Here is a 23450-nt window from a genome sequence, read left to right on the forward strand (position 1 = left end):
AAAATTGCGCTTGTTTTTAAAATATATAAATATATATTATAGTCTAAAAATCAAATTACACGACTATTATAAAGGATATTTATATAACTCTAAGATTATTTTAACGTGATCAAATAAGTTAAGTTAGGTTTTGTTTGATTTAATCTTTATGTCTAAATGTGTAGGAGCTTAGGAATACAGAAAGTCGAGCGGAAGACGCGGATAGCGAGAAGGATGACACGAAAGAGAGCCAACGGGCTCGGTGCATCCGAGGGTGAGGTGCCATGGAAAAGTACACCGGTGGACGAGAAAAACGTACGCGACATTCGAGGGACGAGAAGCCGGGGAGGAAGGCTGCTCGAGGAGAAGGCCAGAAGATGGGTTCGAGTGAGCCCTATTTAGGATGGCCGACATCACCCAAGCGAGCAGTGTCGAAGTGGAAGACCCGAACCGAGGCGAACGGGAAAAGTTAACATTGTTGACTTTTCTCACTCAGGGCGACCGAAACCCAAAAGTTATCAATATCAACGTGGACATTGACCATTGCATCGGGGATAAAATTTTATCCCCTCCCAGGCGCCTGAAATCCTTCCAGGCGCTCCGACCAAGGCTATAAATACAACCTTGGTCAAGAAGTTTTTCAATCACTTGTAATTCATTTCTTTTTGTTTTACTTTTAGTTGTGTGCTGTTAACATTGTAAGAGACTACTCCGCCCGAAGGAGATCGACATAAAAGTGTGCGTAATTTTCCTTGGATTAACAATTTTGTGATTGCAAACCAAGTAAGTCTTTTTATGTTTCTGTCTTTGTAATTAGTCTCTTAGTATTTTTTATTACAAGTGTTCTTAATCAAGCTATAAGTCGAGAAAGGGTTGGATTTATTTTCGCAGGGCAATTCACTCCTCTTCTCTTGCCGGTTACCAAGGGACCAACAAGTGGTATCAGAGCGAGGACGCTTCAGAAGGACTAACCTCCGGTCGAAGCAAAGAAACCAATATCTGGACCATGCATCGTTCCACTAAAATTCGAGGGTGACTTCGCACACTGGAAACGCCGAATGGAGATGTTTCTGAAAAAAAAAATTTGAAATTCATTTAATAATCAAATATGGTTTTGTAGCTCCTACTAATCAAAATGAAGAGGAGAAGGAAGAGATCCTTTGGACGAAAAAAGAACAAAACGATTCCGTAACAAATAACCGAGCGGAGTATCACTTACTAAGAGTGTTGCCGCTTCAAGAAGTCAACCGCATCGGAAGCTACTCATCGGCCAAAGAACTCAGGGAAAAATTCCTGGAACTCTACGAAGGCACATCCGAAGCCAAGCTTGCAAGAAGAGACATACTTCGAAACAAACTGACGAATATTCATCTGGAAAGAGGTGAGAAGGTAGCTGATTTACATGCAAAGGTAAAAGAACTTATCACCGGACTCGAAAACCTCGGTGAAACGGTAACCAACCAGGACACGATACGCTACACACTCAATGCCTTTCCCAGAACTCCAGAATGGAACTCAATAATCGACGCCTACTACATCTCAAAGGACCTGAAGGTAAGTACCCTTGAGGAACTCTTTTCTACCTTACAATTGCATGAAACCAGATGTGCAGGGACAACAAAAGAATCAAGTCAGAATATGGCACTAAATGCAACCAAGAAGGATGAACCCGAGTTAGATTCAGAAGAAGATCAAGAAGCTTACATGGTAAGGAATTTCAGAAAATTCTTTAGATGTAACAAATTTAAAGAAATGCAGAATAAGAAAAATCCAAGAAATAGAAGAAGGGTTCGATACTACCAGTGTCAAAAGGAAGGACACTTAAAAGAGGACTGCTCAGAACTCAAAAAGGAAAAAAGGCAAGATGCCCAAGCAAAACAAACACAAGACTCTAACTGCTACTTGGGATGACAGCTCATCATCAGAGTCAGAAATAAAAGAATATGTCGGACTAGCACTGATGGCAAGCCATGAAGAACAAAGCACCTCAGAAGCCAACATCGATGAAGGGGGAGCGATTTCAGATGAATGCAATGAAGAAGGGGGAGAGTCAAACTTCAAGTCTGATATGGTAAGTGAGGTATGCCTCTTACCTCCTAATCAACTTTAATTTGGTATTAAGTCTATGGCAAAATCTATGTACAAGTTAAAAAGTAAAAATAATAAATTAAAAAAAATGAAAACTTAGAAATAAAAAGAATTTTAGCTAAATCATGTCTAATAGAATATTTTGAAAAAGTTAAACTTGAAAATGCTAAATTAAAGAAACAAATAAAAAACTTAAAAAATTCTGCATGTTCAAATGTTTCTATCTTAAATTTTAGAAACTATAAAAGGTTAAACTGGTACTATAGATTTCACAAAGATCATATTAGAAAAATAACAAAATCTCATATCCCTAGAAAATACCTGATTAACCCTGTAGGAAGGAACTTATATTGGATTCCAAAAATTTGTTTAAGTTAAAAAATGAAATTTGGCTTAAGGCTTTCAGATAAAAGATTAAATATTTAAATTCATTAAAAGACTTTGTCTAGAAGTGGTTGATGATCTAATAACAAAGAAGGCTTAGTGTCTCGCCACAACCTGGAAGCCAATTTATGAATTGAATATTTAATTGACAAACTGATAAGCATGAAATAGTTAATTAAATTGAATGATTTTAATATTTGTCAATGATTTAACATTTGTTAAAAGTTTTCACTACAACAAAAATATTAATAGACAACGGTTAAAAACCGTTGTCATAGACCCTTTAAAACCGTTGTAATTGGCAGTGTTGTTAAAAGTGGGGGCTACGATAACAGTTCTAAACCATTGTCTTTGAATTAAAAGACAACAGTTTTGTAACGGTTTTAAACCGTTGTCTTTGAATGAAAATACAACGGTTTAAAACTGTTGTTGTTTAGAGCATTTTTACTGTAGTTACAATCATTTTTGGGGCTACGACAACAGTTTTTAACCGTTGTCTTTGAGAGTGATAGACAACAACAATAATTTTAAACCGTTGTCTTTTAAATTATTATCTTTTAATACCATGCAATATATTATATTTCAATATAAATATATAATAAAAAATCATAATCACAAAAGAAAGAATATTCTCCACATCAATGTCATTCAAAATGTTACTTATATAAGAATTATAATCACAAAAGAAGAAACATGTCTAATATTAAAATAAAATTTATCCCAATACAAATAAACAAATAAACTCTATTTATAACTAATGAACAATAATCAAAAGATTAGAAACTTGTGATGGTGGTTCATGCCATGTAGGATTGCAAGTAATTATTATCAACCCAAGCCCTATCACAATCTTCAACTTGTAGAATTTCATTAGATTCCTCTTTCTCACTTGTTGATTCTTCCATGTCAACCTTTTCCAACATTGTTGATCATCAATTCCATAATAAATCCAGTCTTCCCACACCAGCTCCATCAAAAAGTCCAATCTTTCCACTCCTTTGATAAAGCACCAAGAGATCTCGACATATAAAAATGCACATGAATACTCATTTTCATTGGATTAGAAGTCTCCAATACAGAAGTTGAAAAATGTACATATGAAAATGCTCACCCTTGTTTTATCTCGTATAACAAAGAGTAGAGTGGTCTTACGAGGACTAAACAGTCTCAGCATTACCTGTCATGAGGTAAACGAAAGCAACTAAGAAAAACTCAAATTAAAAGTATATGTAAAAAAGTTGTTGTAAGATGGGAATAAGATTAAGATAATGAAAGATAACCTGGAAGACTGTCTTTAAAAGAGGCTTGTTTGCCACTAGTTCTCAACTAATATCATGGCACCACCTATATCATAGAGACAAATGCTCACCCTTGTTCTAGACAAAGGTAGCGACAAAATCATTGGTCAAAGCAATATATGATATGAACATTCAGGTCTAACACCAGCCATGTGAAAATTATAGAACCTTGCACAAAAAATAAGACAAAACCCTGAAGGAGAATCAGAAGTAACTAAGTGATTAAGTAATTGCCTTGAAAGAACGCTGAGATACAGGATGAGAACATGTTCCATATCAAAGATAGATGCACCGATGGCAATTATTAGGTGTCCTTGGGGACGTCGAGCAATCCAATTTCTAGATTCTTGAATGAACTTAGACACTTGAAGCCGTTGTTTCTGGTTTTGTGTTATGTGCGTCATGCAAAGCATCCTGTAAACTCTTTGCGGCACTATCGTAGTGCATAAACCCCATGAACCAAAATTCATGGTTATCGACCGACACAACCTGGATATACTTTTCTGCAGGTTTCTTTTTGCTTGTTGATGAATTAGCAGATTTGAGCTGATGTAGAGGAATAGAAACCTGCTCAGGATCCAGGAAGCAAATTTGTAAATATCATGTTAGGATAGGACATTCAATTCAAAATAGCAAACTACAAAGAGCTACAAAAAGAAACTAAAATGTAGTCGCGGTAGAAACAAGTGTAGTTCAAAAAGAAAATAATTAAACAAGTTATACGAGTTTTGCCTATTGGTAAGTGTAATAACTGGATCTTATTGGAATTTTTTATTAATGAAAATCATGTGGAATTAGTAAACTGTGTTCATGAGTTGTCTATGAATACTTAAATTACACATCAAGGGATAGAATTATTGATAAATTTTCTAAACACACTGAATATGCCCACAAAGTTTACTACATAACAATTGACATATATGGAACTATATGATCTGACCGCATACCACCTATATACAATATCTGAACCTTGCTGTGAAAGGTCATATCAGAAGTAATGTAGGCTAAGCTTTTGCATCTTGTCATCAAATTGATCCCTAGAGATTAAATTAGAATAAATAGATAGATTAGATTGGTATGACAGCCAGTTAAAAAATAACACCATATGAGACTACATAGGCATATTTGGGATACATGATGCAAAATATTTCATATGCATGTAGACACATATGACCACTTCGAATTCATTCTACATTATTCTTTTAGAATTCATTGATCATTATGTTGATGATTTTCTTCAGATATATTATATAGAGATGTACATGAGATGTCTAGTTTAAAATTGTTTATATATAATAACCAATTTTAACTTCAGAGTATAAGAAGGGTTACTAACTTTTGTAATCATCATCCATCTTAGAGGAGTACCATATAAAAATGCAACTCCTACTAGTTATAAAAGGTAGACCATAGAATCGACTAAGTGATATTAATTGTGAAAGGCACATAGAAGAGCTGGTATGTTAGCTTATGCAAAGGAAACTTCATGCTTGACTTAATGCACTTTCTTCTTTACAATTATATGATTATACATATCAAGGATCTACTGCAAAGGGTAACATTCCTACAATACTTTTGTTAAATTTTCAAAAAAAAAAAAAAAACAAAAAGTAAAGGAAAAAACCTAAAATTTCAACAAACTGGCAACCATAATCAATTAGTTGTTTTTTGGCATGTGAGGCTGAAATTTTCCATACATGGTGTGATATCTGAAGAATTTAGTCATGCATACTAGCAAAGATTGTCTCATTTACCTGGGCAATAGCAGCATAACGAGCAAGTCCCCATGCAGCCTCCTTAACAACCAGAGTAGAAGGTCCAGAAGGAATGCTAACAGCTGTTCTCCTGCAATTTTTTCTCAAGTAATTAGAAGATACATATCGACATAATTGGATCAAGTACAATACGACAAAGCTAGTAAATAGGACGTAAAAAACTATACAAACCATTTAGCAAAACGTGCGCCTTGTTTGTAATACTCAGCCCATCTTGAGGCCAATCCATCCAATCCTTGGCACCAAGATTCATTGTTTGATCCAGGTAATGGGACCAAACCCTTGACAATGGAACAAAGAAAAACAAACTTCAACATTTCATATGAGTAAAACAGAAATTGTCATAACTTTGAAGATAATAATTACCTTATCAACCTTAATACCGGGCATGATTTTCTCATGGTGTAAGCAGTCCACGAACTTCTTTCCATCTGTGGTCGATTGGTATAGTGTTTCCTCATAAAGAATAGCCACAGATATATATGCACCTAGACCCGAGGTGGTCAACAAAAGCTGTCTATAAGCTTGGCGGTTTTGTTCTGTATTCTCCAGACCAATTGAAGCAAGCCTCATTCCACATGTAGCATTTGATTCATCGACAGCAAGAATTACATGCCCAGGTGAAGCAATAGATTTCTAGAATAGTAATGAGCAAGCAATTGGCTAAGCAAAGAAAAAAAAGCAGACCAACACTGACAATGTTTACCAAGCAACAAAACAAAATTTATAGAAAAGCAAAAACCAAAAACAGTGTACAAAATCCTGAGACAAATCTGCTTATTTTGTTTCAAAATAAAAGTGACGAATCATTCACCAATCTACATTGCTTGTTAATCATCTTCTCTTTCTTTCTTATAGAGATGAATTTACACTACTTTACAAATGATTATCCTTCTATAGTTTCTCAAAAATTGTCATATGGTTGTGCGACAAATAAATAATAACGAACAAAAATATTGGTGTGGCCATATTTGGAACACTGTCAAGAAACTAGAGGCCGTAACATGATACAACCTATCCAATATATCATCCAACTGTATATCGACAAATATTAATCAAAGTGAAAAACTAGATGCTTGAAAGATCTAAAAGTGAAAAAACTATGAAAAATTGACAAATATTAATCAAAGGACTACCTAATGGAGAGAAAGAATAGCAACATCTAATAGTTATCACACATTTACTGATTTAGGATTCAAGAGAAATAAGTAAAACCAAGAGTTTTTTTAGCATATATATCATTTCGACAGTTCCGACTTCTCATATTCCCGATAGGATAAAAACTTATATTATAACTGTCACTCAATATCAAGTTGTTTATTTATTGTATAAGTATACACCATAAAGCAACAAAAATTTCCCACACAACATAGTAATAATAGAAAAAAAAACATTATATATCCAACAACAAAATAAATTGTAGTGTGACATAAAATAAACCACATATATGCGAACAACATCATAGGGCACAACAGATGCATCTTTAAATAACAACTATGATCTCATGCTCAGCCTAGCTCCTCCCTCGACTTTCATCATACTATCAAGAAATTAAAGGAAAATAATTCAACATTATTAAAAATGACATTAGTAACACTATATATATAATTTTATTGATGTTTATTCGATATCATATATTTCAATCAGTATTATCACATTTGAATTATAAATATATTTGTGTTGCAGCAAACAAAGTATATGATGCCTCGTTACTATACGTTTTATCAAGGCATAAATACTTTCGTTTTGAACTGTGTTTTGTGATTAATAATATAATTCAACTGCTAAATTTAAAGGCAAAATCTTAGATAGTATTCTGCAAACAAAAATTTTTTTTTAAAAAAAATAAAAACTAAAGTTACGCTGGGCGCACACATCCGTGCATATGCCGGGCGCAACAGTTGTGCACGGCTGTCTGCGCCCAACGTATATCTATATAATAATTAATTTGGATGAAAATTAAAATAAAATTATGTTAATGTCTTTTTTTTTTCATGTTTTCTCAACTTTTTGGTTAAGATTAAATTTTATGAGAGAGAGTCCATTACAGTGAATTACTGTTGGAGTTAGCCTCATTGACTATCTCGTACGCGGCAGTCAACCTAGAAACCCAATATCTATTGGTTATGCTTCTCATTTAGAGAAAATTTTTTTACAAATCCGCCATAACTAGGATTTAAATCGTGAATAACTTGGTAACAATCTGAATATCCTACCATAGTATCATGGCCTCAAGGACATATATTATATTATACATGGAACGTATATGTGATGGCTAGTATACATTAAATGTGTATTTAAGAATTCTAAATAAACTTTTTTAGAAAAGAAAAAGAAATAATGTTATATCCCAACAAAGAAGCAGTTTTGGTGCAACTATAAAAATACATTTAATGATCTGTTATTTTATCCAACTAATTAAAATGGTTTTCTAACTTACCTTTTGAATCATGTCCGGCTAAATCTGAGAAACCTATGAAATATCAACATGTCGAACATGTGAGATGACTGGCCAATCTTCGCCTGTCTCCCTTTCGCATCTACTTTTCAGTTGTGGACAACGAACAATCCACAACTTTTCCAACATATGTAAATTCTTCAAACCCCTTGGCACCCTTTCTAATTGTGGGCAGTCCTCGATTAATAGAAAACGAAGAGACTTGAGGTGCTGCAGCCAGTCAGGCAAGGTCGTGAGATAGGAAATTCCATTTATATATAGTTGTTTTAGCACAATGCTGCTCGTTGGTTCTGCTGTCATCAACGACTCCAATTCATGACAACAACAAATACTTAATGTTGAGAGTCCCAACCCAATCATGTAATTATTGGTAACATGAGAACCAAATAGAGACAATTTTTTGAGTATGGGTAAGTATTGCAGTTGCCCACGTAAATTGACCTTGTTGTCACAAATCTGTATTTGGAAGTCATGTACTGAATTCAAGATTTGTACGAGTTCTTCTGGTTGCAATGTTATACTTGGACATTGTGAGAGCCGTAGAAAACAAAGAGAACTTAGACGCCCCACTTCCGACGGAAAGGATGCCAAATTATCACATCTTTCAATGGTCAATGAACGAAGCATTTTTAGGCATTGCATTTCATCCCCAGGAAGAGATTGGAGTTCTCTACATTCTGTTATTTGTAATTCCGTCAAGGATGTGAGGGTTCTAATGCAGTCACTTGGAAGAGATGTCATGTCGATCATATTCTTCACTCGGAGAACAGAAAGAGAAGCGAGTCTTCTGATACATGAGAGTATGCTCTTACTGCAGTATAATATCTCCAGCTCTTGGATTCTAGGAAGCCTCGGCATACATTTCAATTCTGGACAATTGGAAATCCACAACTTCTGTAGTAAAGGAAACAACTGATCTACAACATTAGACTCTGACCATTCTTCTAAATTATACATCCGATTCAAGATGAGTTCTTGAAGGGAAGGAAAGCCTCGGTACCCGTGGAACTTAGCACCCATCTGTGTAATGCCATTCATTAGGCATAATTCAAGCTTCTTAAGAAACTGCAGATTTCCAAGCGGAGGAATATACTCACAATCAAAACAATTGCTAAGGTTAACTTCAACCAAATTTGGCACTTGTAACTCTATCAACCATGTTGGAAATTGTGGACTCGTATAATCCCATATGGTCAACTTCTTTAAGCTCGTGTTGGGACAAAGATCATCCAACATGTCTTTGTCACATCTTTCTGAATTATTGAACTCTAGCCATAGTTCAGTAAGATCTTTATTCTTTAAGATTTTTCTTCCACCACAAGAATAATTCTTAAAATCTTTGGAAAATTTAATTTCCATTTTCCCATGAAGCTTCAAATCCTCGAGCTCTATAATTGAGCATGTGTCAGTTTTGTCACTAGCAATAAAGAGAGGTAAACTTCGAAGATTAGTTAGTCGAGATATTCCACAAGGTATGTATGTCAATCTAAAATCACTTTTGGAAAAATTGAGATCCCGAAGGTTTTGCATTTTCCCCAACTCTTTTGGTAGTTCTCGAAGTCTGTTATTGAAACTGAGATTGAGATACTGTAAATTGGGGAGAAGGGTTATGGAGTCGGGTAGAACTTTAATTTTATTCTTGGATAAGTTGAGGTATCTCAAATGTATCAGATTTCCTATTGATGTTGGCACCTCCCGGATTTCACCATCAGTTAAATCTAACGCCCGCAAATATTTCAGTTTTGGGAAGACTTCAAGCAGATTAATACTTACACGTGAAAATGTAACTTGAGGCATAAAGGTGCGCAAGTACAATGGTTTCTTGCCTAAGACATGAGTCATGCTTGATTTCTCTCGTAGATATATTTGCAAATGATATGTTCTTTTTCCAATATCTTTCAACAAATCTTGTTTAAAATTCCAATATACATCTGCAAATACTGATCGTGCCAGATCATGCATCAAATCATGCATCGTGCACTTGGTTACATGACTAACATATTCATAATCACGGGAAGGTGCCAAGAGAAAGAATGACCCCATTTGGAGATCATTAAAGACATGATTGCCATTTGTTTCAGCATCAAAATTTCCTTCTGAACATACGAAACCATTTGCTATCCATAGCTTTATCAGTTCATCCTTTGCCAGCCAATAATTTTTTGGGAATAGGGAAGCAAATGCAAAACACTTCTTTGACCGTGGAGGGAGACTATCATAGCTCAACTTTAATACAGCTAACACTTTTTCTTCCTCATTTCTCAGTTTCCATATTTCACTGTTCAATACTGAGGACCAATAATTTTCCTCTCGAGTGCTACGGAGCATGCTACCAAGAGATATGGCAGCCAAGGGAACACCGCCACATTTCTCAACAATCTTTTCACCAATTTTCATCAAGTTTTGATCGACTGCTTGGTCTCCAAATGCAAATTGTTGAAACAAGGACAGACAATCACCCCTGGACAACTGGTGTATTTGGTGGGTAGAATTGGATGAGCCCATAATTGAAGAGACCTGTTGGCTACGGGTTGTCACCAAAATTTTGCTCCCTCTCGCCCCACATGTTAAGGCTGCTTTCAGCACTCCCCACTGTAACTCATCCTCGTTCCACACATCATCAAGAACGAGCATAAATCTCCTCCCAGATAATTCTTTTTCCAGGTTCTGCTTCACTAAATCTATTTCTGAGATGTTGACTGATGCACCAGTAGCCAGTTCTAAAATGGACTTCATTATCTTTGTGGGATTAAATTCGGCCCCAACAACTTTCCACATTGTCAAACTTGCGAAATGGTCTTGCACCCTCGCATCATTGTAAACAAGCTGAGCAAGTGAAGTCTTCCCTAGGCCACCCATCCCAACGATGGCGATGACCTTCACTGTGCCATGGTTGCTTTCATCATCATCATCCTTGGTTAACATGTCGACAATCTTATTCTTCTCTGGTTCTCTCCCTATAACAACAAAGCTATTGCAGGAGTGGGTCTCCCTGCAGAGACTTGGTTCCGGCATGCGGATACTGCTTTGTGGCAAATTGAGAAGAATGGACTTTTGCAGCAAAATAGAATCCAGACTTTCTGTTATAGCTTTTATCATGCCACCTACCCTACTCTTAAACACAACTTGATTATCAGCAGAGAAGAAATCACGCACCGACCCTAAAGAAGTTTTTGATCTCTGCTTCTTCTGCAAGACTTTGGTGTCATAGTAATCCACAACATCCTCGAGGTCGTAGGCCAAGTATTTGAGCTTCTTCAGCAAGTCCTTCACAGCATCATCGATAAAAGGGCGGTACTCGATGTCTCGGATCACCATGTCAATGATCGTGGACAACTCCTTGAGCTTCTCCATCTTCCTTTTGGTACCAGTTATTGTCTTGAGTTTCTCGTCGACTTGGAGGAGAGCCGTCACCTTATCGAACATGAGGCGAGCCGCGGCAGCTACCAAAGCTCCTTCCATAGCTCCGGATCTATGAAGGATGCAGAAGTTGTTTGGTGTGGATCTGGCTAACAACAATAGCTTGGCGGAGCTAGAAAAGAGAAGCAATAATATAATTTGCAGGGCGGCGACCTCTTCGTTCGGGTCTTTCTTTTTTATGGATTATTAACAAGATTGCTTACAAATTCGAGCTCGCCATTGCTGAACTCTATTATTTTATAGGTGAGCACCCGTTCTTTCAAGGATTTGTCTTGTCAAGCAAACACCTCTACAATATAACTAATGGCCCTAAAACGCTTATGAACTCTCTTTAACTAGTATGGAAGATACAACTAAACTAATGTAAATGACTTGACTTTCACAACATCCGAATAAAACAATGGTAAAGGAACTTCTAGAATGCCCGAGCATTTAGAATATTAGAATTAGCACTTAATCAAAACTCCTCTTCCAATTGTCATCACTAACAACCCAAACTAATAGTAGAAAATTTACATCACAAAGACTAATTTGTGATGGTACCCAAAGTTTATGCTGTCCTCAGATTATTTTGCTTATGTGAATTATGCACGTTATATACATAAAAAAATAATTATAATTATTTAAATCTATCAACTTTATGTCAAAATTTCTCAATTCTTTTGCTAGGATTGGTGCTCCACCACAATACTGATTTAAATGCAAGCCAAGTTACAACAAGCAAGAGAATTCGAAAATTAGGAGAAAAAATTATATTCATGCTCTGGGGGTTATGGAACAGGGAAAGGGTTTGTATGTGAAGTAATTACCAAGTCTAGCACCAGGATGCTTGGATGCTAGCTTGGTGAGGACTTCTTTACAATTTGGCCTTGCAAAGTGAGTTTTCACTTGAGAAATTAAAAACATCGACAGTTAATGCTAAGGCATTTACCCCACGAGCGTAGTCGAATTGTTGTTTTATTGGATAAGATTGATTCCCACGAAATTCATTATCATGATGATTAAATGTTTTTTTTATTTCGACGTGGGAAGGCGTTTGGAATTAACAAAATTATCTGTTTTTTTCTTCATTATCTGTTTTTTTTCTTGATTGTAATCACATGTCAGAAAATAACTGTCATATGTCAGAGAATATTCCAAGAATCTACTGTCATCTATGAATGGAACCTTCTTTTAGTCCAAAAGAGGATGTCACGCGTCCTCCATCACCCGACAGGCCCTAACACCCGATATTCTCTGGCATCGATCAGATTCCAGAGGTACGCTCAGTCATATAAAAAAGGAGGTCCTCTCCCTTGAGCAGGTACGCGCTCATTTGCACTTATCTTCTACAGTTCTTTTCCCTTCGTACATTGTTCTTCTGGGGAAAAAAATACCTGACTTGAGCGTCAGAGAACCTGCGCCGGGGGCTGTTTCCCTGGTTTCTGGTCTCTAACGTTCTGTGTGCTTGTCTGAGTGTGTGCAGAGCCTAAGTACCGCCGGTTTCGTCACTGTCGTCGTTCAGTCCCACGTGGGGGTCTATTTTCCTGGGCACATACGTAGGGGTGTCAAATTAAAGTTGCCTCTCTGTCAACGCCAGTGACATCTCAACCGGCCTTCGTCTAACTTAGATTCCAGACAGGATCAATTTGGCGTCGTCTGTGGGAACTTCCTTCGCCTGTTCTAGAGTGTGAAGATGGAGGATACCGGAAGGATCAACGTCACCATGACAACAGGAGAATATGAATTGTTCAAGGAGGCCAAGAGGCGGGTTGCTTCCGAAAAACATACCACCGCTTCACACCCACATAAGATGTCCGCAGTTTCTATGGACCCGACTCGTGTCTCAGATAGAGGATCTAAAAGAAAATAGCCCGACGATTTCCCTTAAGCCTTCTATCGAGACCCTTGCCCGGACTATTACAATAAGGGCCTGGACTGTTATAATAAGAAAGAGCAACCACAGGCCTTCATGGCTGAGAGCTCCCCGCCTAGAGATTCAAAGAAGGGGAAAGCCATAGTTCTCCGGGAGGTGCCTGATGAGCAAGTGCCCTTCTCTCTAAGGGTACTTGAGGAAAAGCTACCGAAGGAATACAAGCCCCTAGCTATTGGAGAGTACGATGGTAGCAAGAACCCGGAGGATCACCTCCAAAAATTTTATAACGCTGCGCTGCTACACCAATACAGCGACATCATCAAGTGCCGAGTGTTCTTAAACACTATGTCCTGTTCGGTGCAAAAATGATTTGATGGATTGCCGAACTGGTCTATCACCTGCTTCCAAGACTTCAAAAATGTTTTCCTGCGCCATTTCACTAGTAGCAGGAAGTATCAGAAGACAGGTCATTGTCTCTTTGCCCTCAAGCAAGGGTCTGCTAAGCCCTTGAGAAGCTATATTAAACGCTTCAACTAGGTAACCCAGGACATCCCATCTGCTACCTCAGAGATATTGATGAGCGCATTCTCCCATGGTCTGGTGGAGGGGGAGTTCTTCTGGGCTCTCATCCGGGAGCCAATACAGAACTTTGATGAGATGCTGGGGAGGACAGCCAGCTACATCAACGTAGAAGAAGCCCAAGCAGCTCGGCGGAAAGCAGACAAGGCGCCCGCCCCTGCTAACAAGCTGGAGAAAAGGCCACCCCAATCTCCAGCTTGGCCTTTTCCCCGCTCCAAGGATGCCCGACCAGGATTCCCGTCCGGTCAAGACTCCAGGACGGCTCAGTGGGTAGAACCTGTCCAAGCCCCAAGACTCGGTCAGTAGGGATGTAAATGAACCAAACGGTTCGCGAGTTATTCGGAGCTCGATTCGATAAAAAGCCCGTTCGAGTTCGTTCGTTTATCTTATCAAGTCGAGCTCGAGCTCGATTTCAAGCTCGACAGTTTATTGAGTTGAGCTCGAGCTTAAGGATATTCGGCTCGTGAGCTCGTGAACATGTTCGTTTGTAGGCTCACGAGCCAAAAAATGAGCCTTAAAATGAGCCTTAAATCGAGCCAAAAAATGAGCTCTAAAACGAGTCAAAAACGAGTTCTAAAACGAACCTTAAAATGAGCTTTAAAACGAGCCAAAAAAATGAGCTCTAAAATGAGCCCGAAAACGAGCCCGAGCCCGTTTAACGAATTAGGCTCGTTAACTATGATAATCGAGCTAATAACGAGCCAAGTTCGAACTGTTTGCGAGCTTGATAATTCCAAAACGAGCTGAGCTCGAGCCTTGTAATAAAAGTTCGATTTGAGCTCGAGCCCGAATATAACTTAAACGAGTTGAGCTCGAGCCTAATACTGTTCGGCTCGGTTTGGCTCATTTACATCCCTACCGATCAGTGGGGACCCCGCTATTGCACTTACCACAGGTCTCACACCTATGCCACCCGGGATTGTGTCCAGTTCGCTCGTGACTCTCGGCGCGCAGCTGAACTGGGTCTGCCTCCACCTGAGATCGCGCCCAAGCTTCAAAGGTTGCTGACTAGCCAGCCTACTACAGCAGGTCAGTCAGGTAAATCCCTGCCCGAAAATACAGGTCAGGGAAGCCAGTAGCCAGGCCAGGGCAAGGAGCCAGGGGAATCCCTGGAGGAGGAGAACAAGGGAAATGTGGTCATCCGAGAGATCAGCATGATCTCTGGAGAGCCCACAGATAGAGATTCCGCTAGGGCTCGGAAATCTCATGAACGTCGCTTGGAGATACATGCTGTAAGATGCCCAATTATTATTATTATTTGGTTCTATGTTAAGAACCATAAAATCATTTGTTACATAATCATGCCCAATTAACACTAAGTTAATTCGAAGTTCCATGCAACGGCTATAAAAATTTACACAATAACGTAAATTAAGAAGACAAGTGACGAAAACCAGATTCCGTCGAATTTCAGGAGCATACAAGAATACATGTAGAAATAATGTTCGTCCACCACGTAGGTTGAGCTTGCAAGTGTCAATTCCTTTGACTTAATTCTTGCATTGTTTCCTACATATATCCATTTTTTGCCAATTGGTACCCGACGGTACTCTACATATGTAGCTCAATCACGAACTACATGGTTCATTGCTCCTGCATCTACAATCCACAAAGGATAGGAATAAGCTAATAACACTATTCTTGTAACATTATACTCATGGAAAGAAGATAAAGTTGGATCTACCTTTTTAGGCTCAGTGCAATCCCAAGCAAAATGACCCTTCTTGCCACAGTTGAAGCAAAGTAACTTGCTCTTAGGTCTTTGTCCAAATTTCTTTCCTCTCTTCTTGATTTGGTTTTTCTCAGCAACAACACTAGCCTACTTTCCTTTTCCCTTACCTTTCTTAAATTATTTTTTCTTATTCTTGGAACCAGAACCTTCAGTTATAAAAGCTTGACCAAAAATCTTTGCAGATTCAATCCTCTCTGCCTCAAGTTCAACACGGCATGAGACATCAGTGAAAGTCTTGATACTTTCACTATGAGTCGGATTCTATTTCATCGTTCCCCAAGAATCAGGAAGAAAACGGATAATTGCCTGAACCTGTTATTCATTGGTCAACTCATGACCGACAACTTTTAAGTCTCGAATCATGTACCCATCTCCCTGAGATGTTGGGTCATGGTAACATTCGAGCGTTTTTTACAGCTATCAAACTTGATTGTTAGCTGACGGAGCTTACTTAGACTTACTCCACTATACTTCTTTCTAAGGGTTGCCCAGACAACATGAGCCTATGGTAATGGCTCGTACTCAAATACTAGGTTATCCACCATTGAACTAATCAATATTCCCTTAGCAATTGAGTCATTTCTTTTCCATGCCTTATAGGCATCAAGGTCACATATGTGCTGCACTTAAAAACCATCAACCAGTTCTTCCATGAATTGATTTACAGTTTCTAGAACTTTTTGTTCCTCAAGAACGTATTGTATCTTGAGGTGTCAGATTTTGTATTTATCCCCATATAATTTTTCTCCTTTATTGAATTCAGCTATGATATTTTTAGTTGTCATAATCTACCACAAATAAACACATTATTTATTATTTCAGTGTAATTCATATGCATGTAATTAATTATTGACTCACTGTAAATTAGAATTGGTTTACAAAATCAAGTGATAACTATGTTTTCACTCATCATTTGTGTGTGCCAATCTAATCAATTATATTACACACATCTCATCTAATGAATGAATCATTTAATATGAACAAATCATATATATATATATATAGTATATGTAGGTGCAGCGGAGGCCGGCAAGAGGAGGGTGAATTGCCTGAAAAATAAGAGTTACACCCTCCTCGTGCTTTCAACTCAAAAATGCAATAGCAATAATAAAATAACTGAAATAAAGAAACAGAAATAAAGCATAGACTCAGCAGTTAACCTGGTTACAACCAAGAAGGTTGTTAATCCAGGGCGATGAAAAGCACACTAGAAAAAGTCTCCTTTACTGAAGGCGGAAAAGCCTTTTACACTCTTAACAGCTCAAAACTATTGCTAGGAATGACTACAGAGTTGATTGCACAATTGATATTGTTTTCCTAGCTCTATGGGCCTTTAAATAGCTCCTGGAAATCCTATCTCGAAGGTCCAAGGCGCCTCCAACAAGGTTCAAGGTGCCTCTAACCAAGTCAAGCGGATAAAACTCTATCCGCGCTCAAACGGTCATCTTTGACCAGTCGGAGGTGCCTCAAACAAGATTGAAGGCGCCTCCAATGTTTGATTGAGGTGCCTCCAAGGTGGAGGTGCCTCTAATACTGGCTTGAGGCACCTTAAGCTTTGTTTCAAGCTTGCTTTCTCCTTGCTTTTGACTTCCAAAGCTTCATGAGTTTGGGTGATTCCGGCCAACCGAAATAGGGTTCACCCGAACTCAATTTCCGGCCTTCTCCTCGAGCAGTCTTCCATCCTAGCTTTACATCCCTCAAACGTCGCGCACGTTCTTCTCACCCACCGGTGTACTCTTCCGCAGCTCTCTCGTCCTTCGGACGCACCGAGCCCGTCGGCTCCCTTCCCGTGCCGTCCTTCTCGCTAGATGCGTCTTCCGCTTGACTTCCTGTGCTCCTAAGCTCCTGCACACTCAGACACAGGGATCAAACATAAAGCAGGACCTAACCAACTTGGTTGATCACATCAAAACAACCACGAGGTCTAACAATCTCCCCCTTTTTGATGTGCATCAACCCAAGTTCAAGTTAGGGTCAAAATAGACAAACAGTAATTTTAAAGAAAATTACTAAACTAACATATTAAGAATAAATTTGCAATAAATAAAAGTGCAACTATTTAATTAAAAGTTAAATAGAATTTTTCAAAAATATTTTTAAAACTCAGAGTTATTAAAAAAACTCTCTCCCCCTACACTTGTGCCTACACTTGTACATATCTCTCCGCCTTTGATCACAGTAAAAATGGGAAAATAATAAGAGAATATGAATTTTTAAAAAATTCCAAGTAAAATGAATTTTTAGAATTTTCCAGAAAAAAAATTTCTAAGTAAACTGAATTTTTAGAAGAAAAATAATCTAAGTAAAATGAATTTTTAGAATTTTCCAGAAAAAAAATTTCTAAGTAAGCTAAATTTTTAGAATTTTCCAGAAAAGAAATTTCTAAGTAAACTGAATTTTTAAAATTTTCAAAAAAATGTTTGAAAAACTTTCAAAGCATTATTTACTTCCAGTTTTAATACTTTTTCAGAAAGTTAATTAAACATTTTATTTCAATATTTCAGCTTCCAGGTCGTGGCAAGGCACTAGGCCTTCTTGGTTATTGGAGCAACAACCACTTTCTTAGACAAAGTTTCATAAAGAAATTTTAACGTTTAATTTTCTTGCTGGAAGCTTTAATAATAAAAGAAATTTAGTCTAATAAAGCTTTTGGAACCCAATAGAGATTCCTTCCTACTGGATTAATCAGAAACTTAGGGGGTATATAATTCTTGGGAATTTTCCTAAGTTGACCTTGATGATGTTTAACATACCAGTTTAATTTTCCATAAATCCTAAGTTTTGACTTTTGAAAAACATTTGTTTTAAAACATGCATCAGTTTTCAAATTTTCAATTTCTAATTTTAAATTATCATTTTTTGATTTTAATTTATCTAAAATTCTATTTAAGTCAGCATTCGTTTTTTCTAATTTGAATAAATCTTTAGAAAGAGACTTAATAAATTGAAAGGACTGAGTCAGAGTTAGATTACGTACCTTACTTACCTGACTTGGTGATGCTCCCCCTTCACTGTAGCTTTCTTCCTCTAATGTTCCTCCCCCTTCATCTATGCTCATTTCTGAGCTTGACTCTTCTTCCAGCTGATGGTTAGCTATTAGCGCTAACCCCGAGAATTCTTCGATGTCTGACTCGGAGGATGAGTCTGAGAACGTGGCCTTCAGGGTCTTGTATCTGGAGGATTCTGGCTTCTTGTACTTTACTTTTTCCTTCTCTTTCTGCTTGCTCTTCAATTTCGGGCAGTCATCCTTGATGTGCCCTTCTTCGTTGCAATTGTAGCAACGGACTGTCCTTCTCTTTTGATGATGTTTACTCGACTGCGATCTAAGGTTGTTAGATTTAAAAAACTTATTAAATCGTCTTACCATTAATGCGGCTTCCGATTCGTCGATCGAGACTTCGTAGTCAGAACTGTTTATTCTTGCCTTTAGGGTAATGTTCTGACTAGTCTTCTCTACTCCATTGGGTTCTGCAACTCGAGATTCGTGAAGTTCAAAAGTAGAAAACAAATTTTCTAAAGTACTTACCTCGAAATCCTTAGAGATGTAGCATACATCTACTAAGGACGCCCATTCTGGAGTTCTGGGGAAGGCGTTGAGCGCGTACCGAATCGAGTCCTGGTTCGTTACTTCTTCTCCAAGGTTGCTTAGTTGAGTTATTAGCTCCTTAATCCTTGCTTGGAGTTGCGCTACCTTCTCGCCTTGGTTCATCCGAATGTTCGTAAGTTGAGTCCGGAGGATATCGCGTCTTGCAAGCTTCGCTTCGGATGTACCTTCGTGAAGCTCCAGGAATTTTTCCCAGAGGTCTTTCACGGAGTCGTAGCTTCCGATCCGACTTACCTCTTGTGGTGGCAGCACGCTAAGCAGGTGGAACTCTGCCTTTCCGTTGGCGACAAAATCGGCTTGCTCCTTCTTGCTCCACTGATGCTCTTCTTTGTCTTTCGAAACTTCAAAACCATATTTCATAGTTAGTAAAATATCGAAGTCGGTTTTAAAAAATACCTCCATCCAGTGTTTCCATGTCGCAAAGTCTCTGTTGAACTTCGAGGGATGAATGCTTGTTCCGGCCATCGTCTTGATCTTCGTGATTCAGTCTGCGGTTAGTCCTTCTAAGGTGGTCTGGCTCTGATACCAATTGTAGGTGCAGCGGAGGCCGGCAAGAGGGGGGTGAATTGCCTGAAAAATAAGAGTTATACCCTCCTCGTGCTTTCAACTCAAAAATGCAATAGCAATAATAAAATAATTGAAATAAAGAAACAGAAATAAAGCAGAGACTCAGCAGTTAACCTTGTTACAACCAAGAAGGTTGTTAATCCAGGGCGATGAAATGCGCACTAAAAAAAGTCTCCTTTACTGAAGGCAGAGAAGCCTTTTACACTCTTAACAGCTCAGAACTATTGCTAGGAATGACTACAGAGTTGATTGAACAATTGATATTGTTTTCCTAGCTCCATCGGCCTTTAAATAGCTCCTGGAAATCCTATCTCGAAGGTCCAAGGCGCCTCCAACAAGGTTGAAACCTCTAACCAAGTCAAGCGGATAAAACTCTATTCGCGCTCAAACGATCATCTTTGACCAGTCGGAGGCGTCTCAAACAAGATTGAAGGCGCCTCCAATGTTTAATTGAGGCGCCTCCAAGGTGGAGGCGCCTCCAATACTGGCTTGAGGCGCCTTAAGCTTTGTTTCAAGCTTGCTTTCTCCTTGCTTTTGACTTCCGAAGCTTCATGAGTTTGGGTGATTCAGGCCAACCGAAATAGGGCTCACCCGAACCCAATTTCCGGCCTTCTCCTCGAGCAGTCTTCCGTCCCGGCTTTACGTCCCTCCAACGTTGCGCACGTTCTTCTCGCCCACCGGTGTACTCTTCCGTAGCTCTCTCGTTCTTCGGACGCACCGAGCCCGTCGGCTCCCTTCCCGTGTCGTCCTTCTCGCTAGCTACGTCTTCCGCTCGACTTCCTGTGCTCCTAAGCTCCTGCACACTCAGACATAGGGATCAAACATAAAGCAGGACCTAACCAACTTGGTTGATCACATTAAAACAACCACAGGGTCTAACAGTATATATATATATATATATATATATATATATATATATATATAAACTAATAATATTATTAAACATGAATGAATCATGAAATAAATTAATCATTTTCACATGGATTAATCATGGGCAAGTTAGTTAACGCATAACATAACTATTTTCATAACATAACTATGTTCTTACATAACGATAAAAATTATTACATGACTTAAAAATTAAATGGGTTAATATTGTTTGTATATAACAACAGTAAATATAATACTAATAACATAGATAAGCTAATATCATTCCCACTAAGATAAATGTTAGTGCAATGAGCAATTGTATCACATTCATCCCAGACACAACGATAGTATAATCAGCTTCAGAATCATCCTTTAGATCCATGTTTAGATCCATTTCTGGATCTACTACCTACTCTGATTTTACGAGATCCATCTTTAAATCCTCGGCATGATCCATTTCTTAATTTTCAAATTCTTTGAGATCCATTTCTACATGATCTGAATCCTCATCAGACTTTACAAAATCCATTTCTTCGACATCTAAATCCTCTTTAATTTTTTTTAGAATTCTATTCCAATTAAAATAGATGTTGATACATCTCTGAATATAGAATGCGCTCAGCCAAATAAATACAGGAAAGTCAAGACATGCATGCAAAATCAAGACGCTGATTGGCACCTTGCCCACTCAGCAATTATCCAATCGACATTCAAAACATGACGAATTCTCATCCGATTAAAAATGCTCACTCGGCAAGGATTACAATGACCAACAAAAATCATGACGAATTCTCATCAAATTCAAATTGGCAAAGACATGCAGATGCATGCAAATAATAAAAGGATAGTACTAAATGATTAAAATCTGATTAGTTAGAATGAATTTTTTAGTAATTTTTAGGACTATTATTAAGGATATACAAGTAATATCATATTTTATAAGTCAAGTATATTTTTTTCCACTTATTTTAATATTTAATTTTTAAAAATCATCTCTCTTTATTAACGATTAATTATAATTCCAAGATGACATGTATTTCTAAGAAACATGCATGCATAAACACATATCTTCATTTTAGATGGTAAAAATTTCAAGAATTTGAAATGTTGTGATACTCTTTCAATTTTAAGATTAATTTTATTTCTAAACTAATTAAATCATCATCGAAAAGTATAGTATAATTAAGAACTAATTATTAATTTTTTATGGGTAAATGTTATTAATTGTTCCTAATAAAATTTCTAACTAGTTTCAAGTTCCCAATAAAATTTTCAGCTAGTTTTAAATTCTACAAGGAAAAAAAAGAGAGAATAATTAATAATTTAATTAAGGGCTAATTAGTAATTTGTTATATATAGATTTTGATAGAGAAAAAGATGAATAGAATTGATGTTGTGATATGTTTCAATTTTAAGAGCAATTTTATTTCTAAACTAATTAAAGTCATCCTCGAAAAGAGTAATATAATTAAGAAATAATTATTAATTTTTTATGGATAAATGTCATTAACAGTTCCCAATAAATTTTCTAACTAATTTCAAGTTCCCAATAAATTTTCTAACTAGTTTTAAATTCTACATGAAAAAAAAAAGAATTAAGGGTTAATTAGTAATTTGTTATATATAAATGTTATTAATAATATTTAATTAATTTTCTAGCTAGCCAGACTCTGGCTATATAGATTTATCATTTTTGGAAATGAGAGGCTAATCGGATTTAATTGTGGCATGCATTTGCATCTACCGATCTATTTTTATTATCGGTAAATCTATATAGTCAGAATCTGGCTAGCTAAAAAATTAATTAAATATTATTAATAACATTTATTGATCATAAAATTGAAACACAACATTTCAAATTTTTGAAAAAAATTTATAATCTAAAATGAAGATATGTATTCATAAAGGATTTAATCAATGCATGTATGTCTCTTAGAAAAATACATGTCGTCTTAGAAATATAATTAATCATTAATATAGAAAAATATTTTTTTAAAATTAAATATTAAAATAAGTGGAAAAAAAATATAATTGACTTATAAAATATGATATTACTTACATACTTTTAATAATAACTCTAAAAATTATTAAAAAATACATTTTAACTGATGAAATTCTAACCATTTATCACTATCGTTTCGAAAATTCTTATTTACATGCAATCAGTTCATATGCATGCAAAACTCTAATTAAAGCCGTGCAGCTTTGAGCAAATCCCATCAGTTCAAATCAACTTCGCATGCAAAATTCCTTTTTACATGCAACATTCATAAACTTGTTTGCATGCAAAAACCTGACTCGGCTTCAAACACTTTATTGCATGCAACTGTTCGGGTTTAAAAGAACCCATTTGCATGCAAGCCGCTCAGCATCAAAAACTTGCAAGCATGCCAATCAGCTCCAAAAACTTAAAATCAAGATTGTCAACTTCACTTGCCATATTCCTATTTAGGTGGCTAACATTCGATCCAATTCACATGGTGAGGTACACAATATAGATGATGGTACATCTCATAGATTGTACATCTTCTATTACCCAACCTCCTTTGATAATAAATATTCTTTCTATCTCATTATTATAAAAGTTATTAGAGGTATTATAAAAAGAGGATCTTCTCCGTGGACGAGGTACGCAATATATTTTTACAGACTTTCACTACAACAAAAACTGCAAACAACAACGGATATTATCCGTTGTCGTAGGGTCAAAAAACCGTTGTAACTGAGGATGTTGTAGAATGTATTGCCCTACGACAACGGTTTTGAAACCGTTGTCTTTGTAGACATTTGACAACGGTTTTTATCCTGTTTATATGCTCAAAATTTGGCTACGAAGGATAC

General features: G+C 37.0%; 2 protein-coding genes across 2 annotated transcripts; both read right to left on the reverse strand.

The window, feature by feature from the left end:
- Positions 1–3842: 3842 nt before the first annotated feature.
- Positions 3843–6447, reverse strand: LOC121971454 (fructose-bisphosphate aldolase 3, chloroplastic-like). Its single transcript, XM_042522731.1, has 4 exons — positions 5891–6447; positions 5696–5805; positions 5504–5594; positions 3843–4316 (listed from the first exon to the last, which is right to left on the reverse strand). Exons 1-4 carry the CDS (start codon positions 6095–6097, stop codon positions 4107–4109), a joined length of 618 nt encoding a protein of 205 aa, XP_042378665.1. The 5' UTR covers positions 6098–6447; the 3' UTR covers positions 3843–4106.
- LOC121971452 (putative disease resistance protein RGA1) lies at positions 6027–11650 on the reverse strand. Its single transcript, XM_042522730.1, has 2 exons — positions 7965–11650; positions 6027–6160 (listed from the first exon to the last, which is right to left on the reverse strand). The coding sequence occupies exon 1, from the start codon at positions 11442–11444 to the stop codon at positions 7998–8000; it is 3447 nt and encodes a 1148-aa protein (XP_042378664.1). The 5' UTR covers positions 11445–11650; the 3' UTR covers positions 6027–6160; positions 7965–7997.
- Between the last annotated feature and the right edge of the window lie 11800 nt (positions 11651–23450).

This window comes from Zingiber officinale, chromosome 4A, assembly GCF_018446385.1.
Source record: "Zingiber officinale cultivar Zhangliang chromosome 4A, Zo_v1.1, whole genome shotgun sequence".
Taxonomy (NCBI): Eukaryota; Viridiplantae; Streptophyta; class Magnoliopsida; order Zingiberales; family Zingiberaceae; genus Zingiber; species Zingiber officinale.

Coding starts and splice junctions, on each gene's coding strand:
- LOC121971454 (XM_042522731.1), bottom strand. CDS start 6,097: ATGAGGCTTGCTTCAATTGGTCTGGAGAATACAGAACAAAACCGCCAA. Junction 5,595..5,695: donor GGCGCACGTTTTGCTAAATG/GTTTGTATAGTT, acceptor AAAAAATTGCAG/GAGAACAGCTGTTAGCATTC. Junction 4,317..5,503: donor GTTATGCTGCTATTGCCCAG/GTAAATGAGACA, acceptor GATCCTGAGCAG/GTTTCTATTCCTCTACATCA.
- LOC121971452 (XM_042522730.1), bottom strand. CDS start 11,444: ATGGAAGGAGCTTTGGTAGCTGCCGCGGCTCGCCTCATGTTCGATAAG.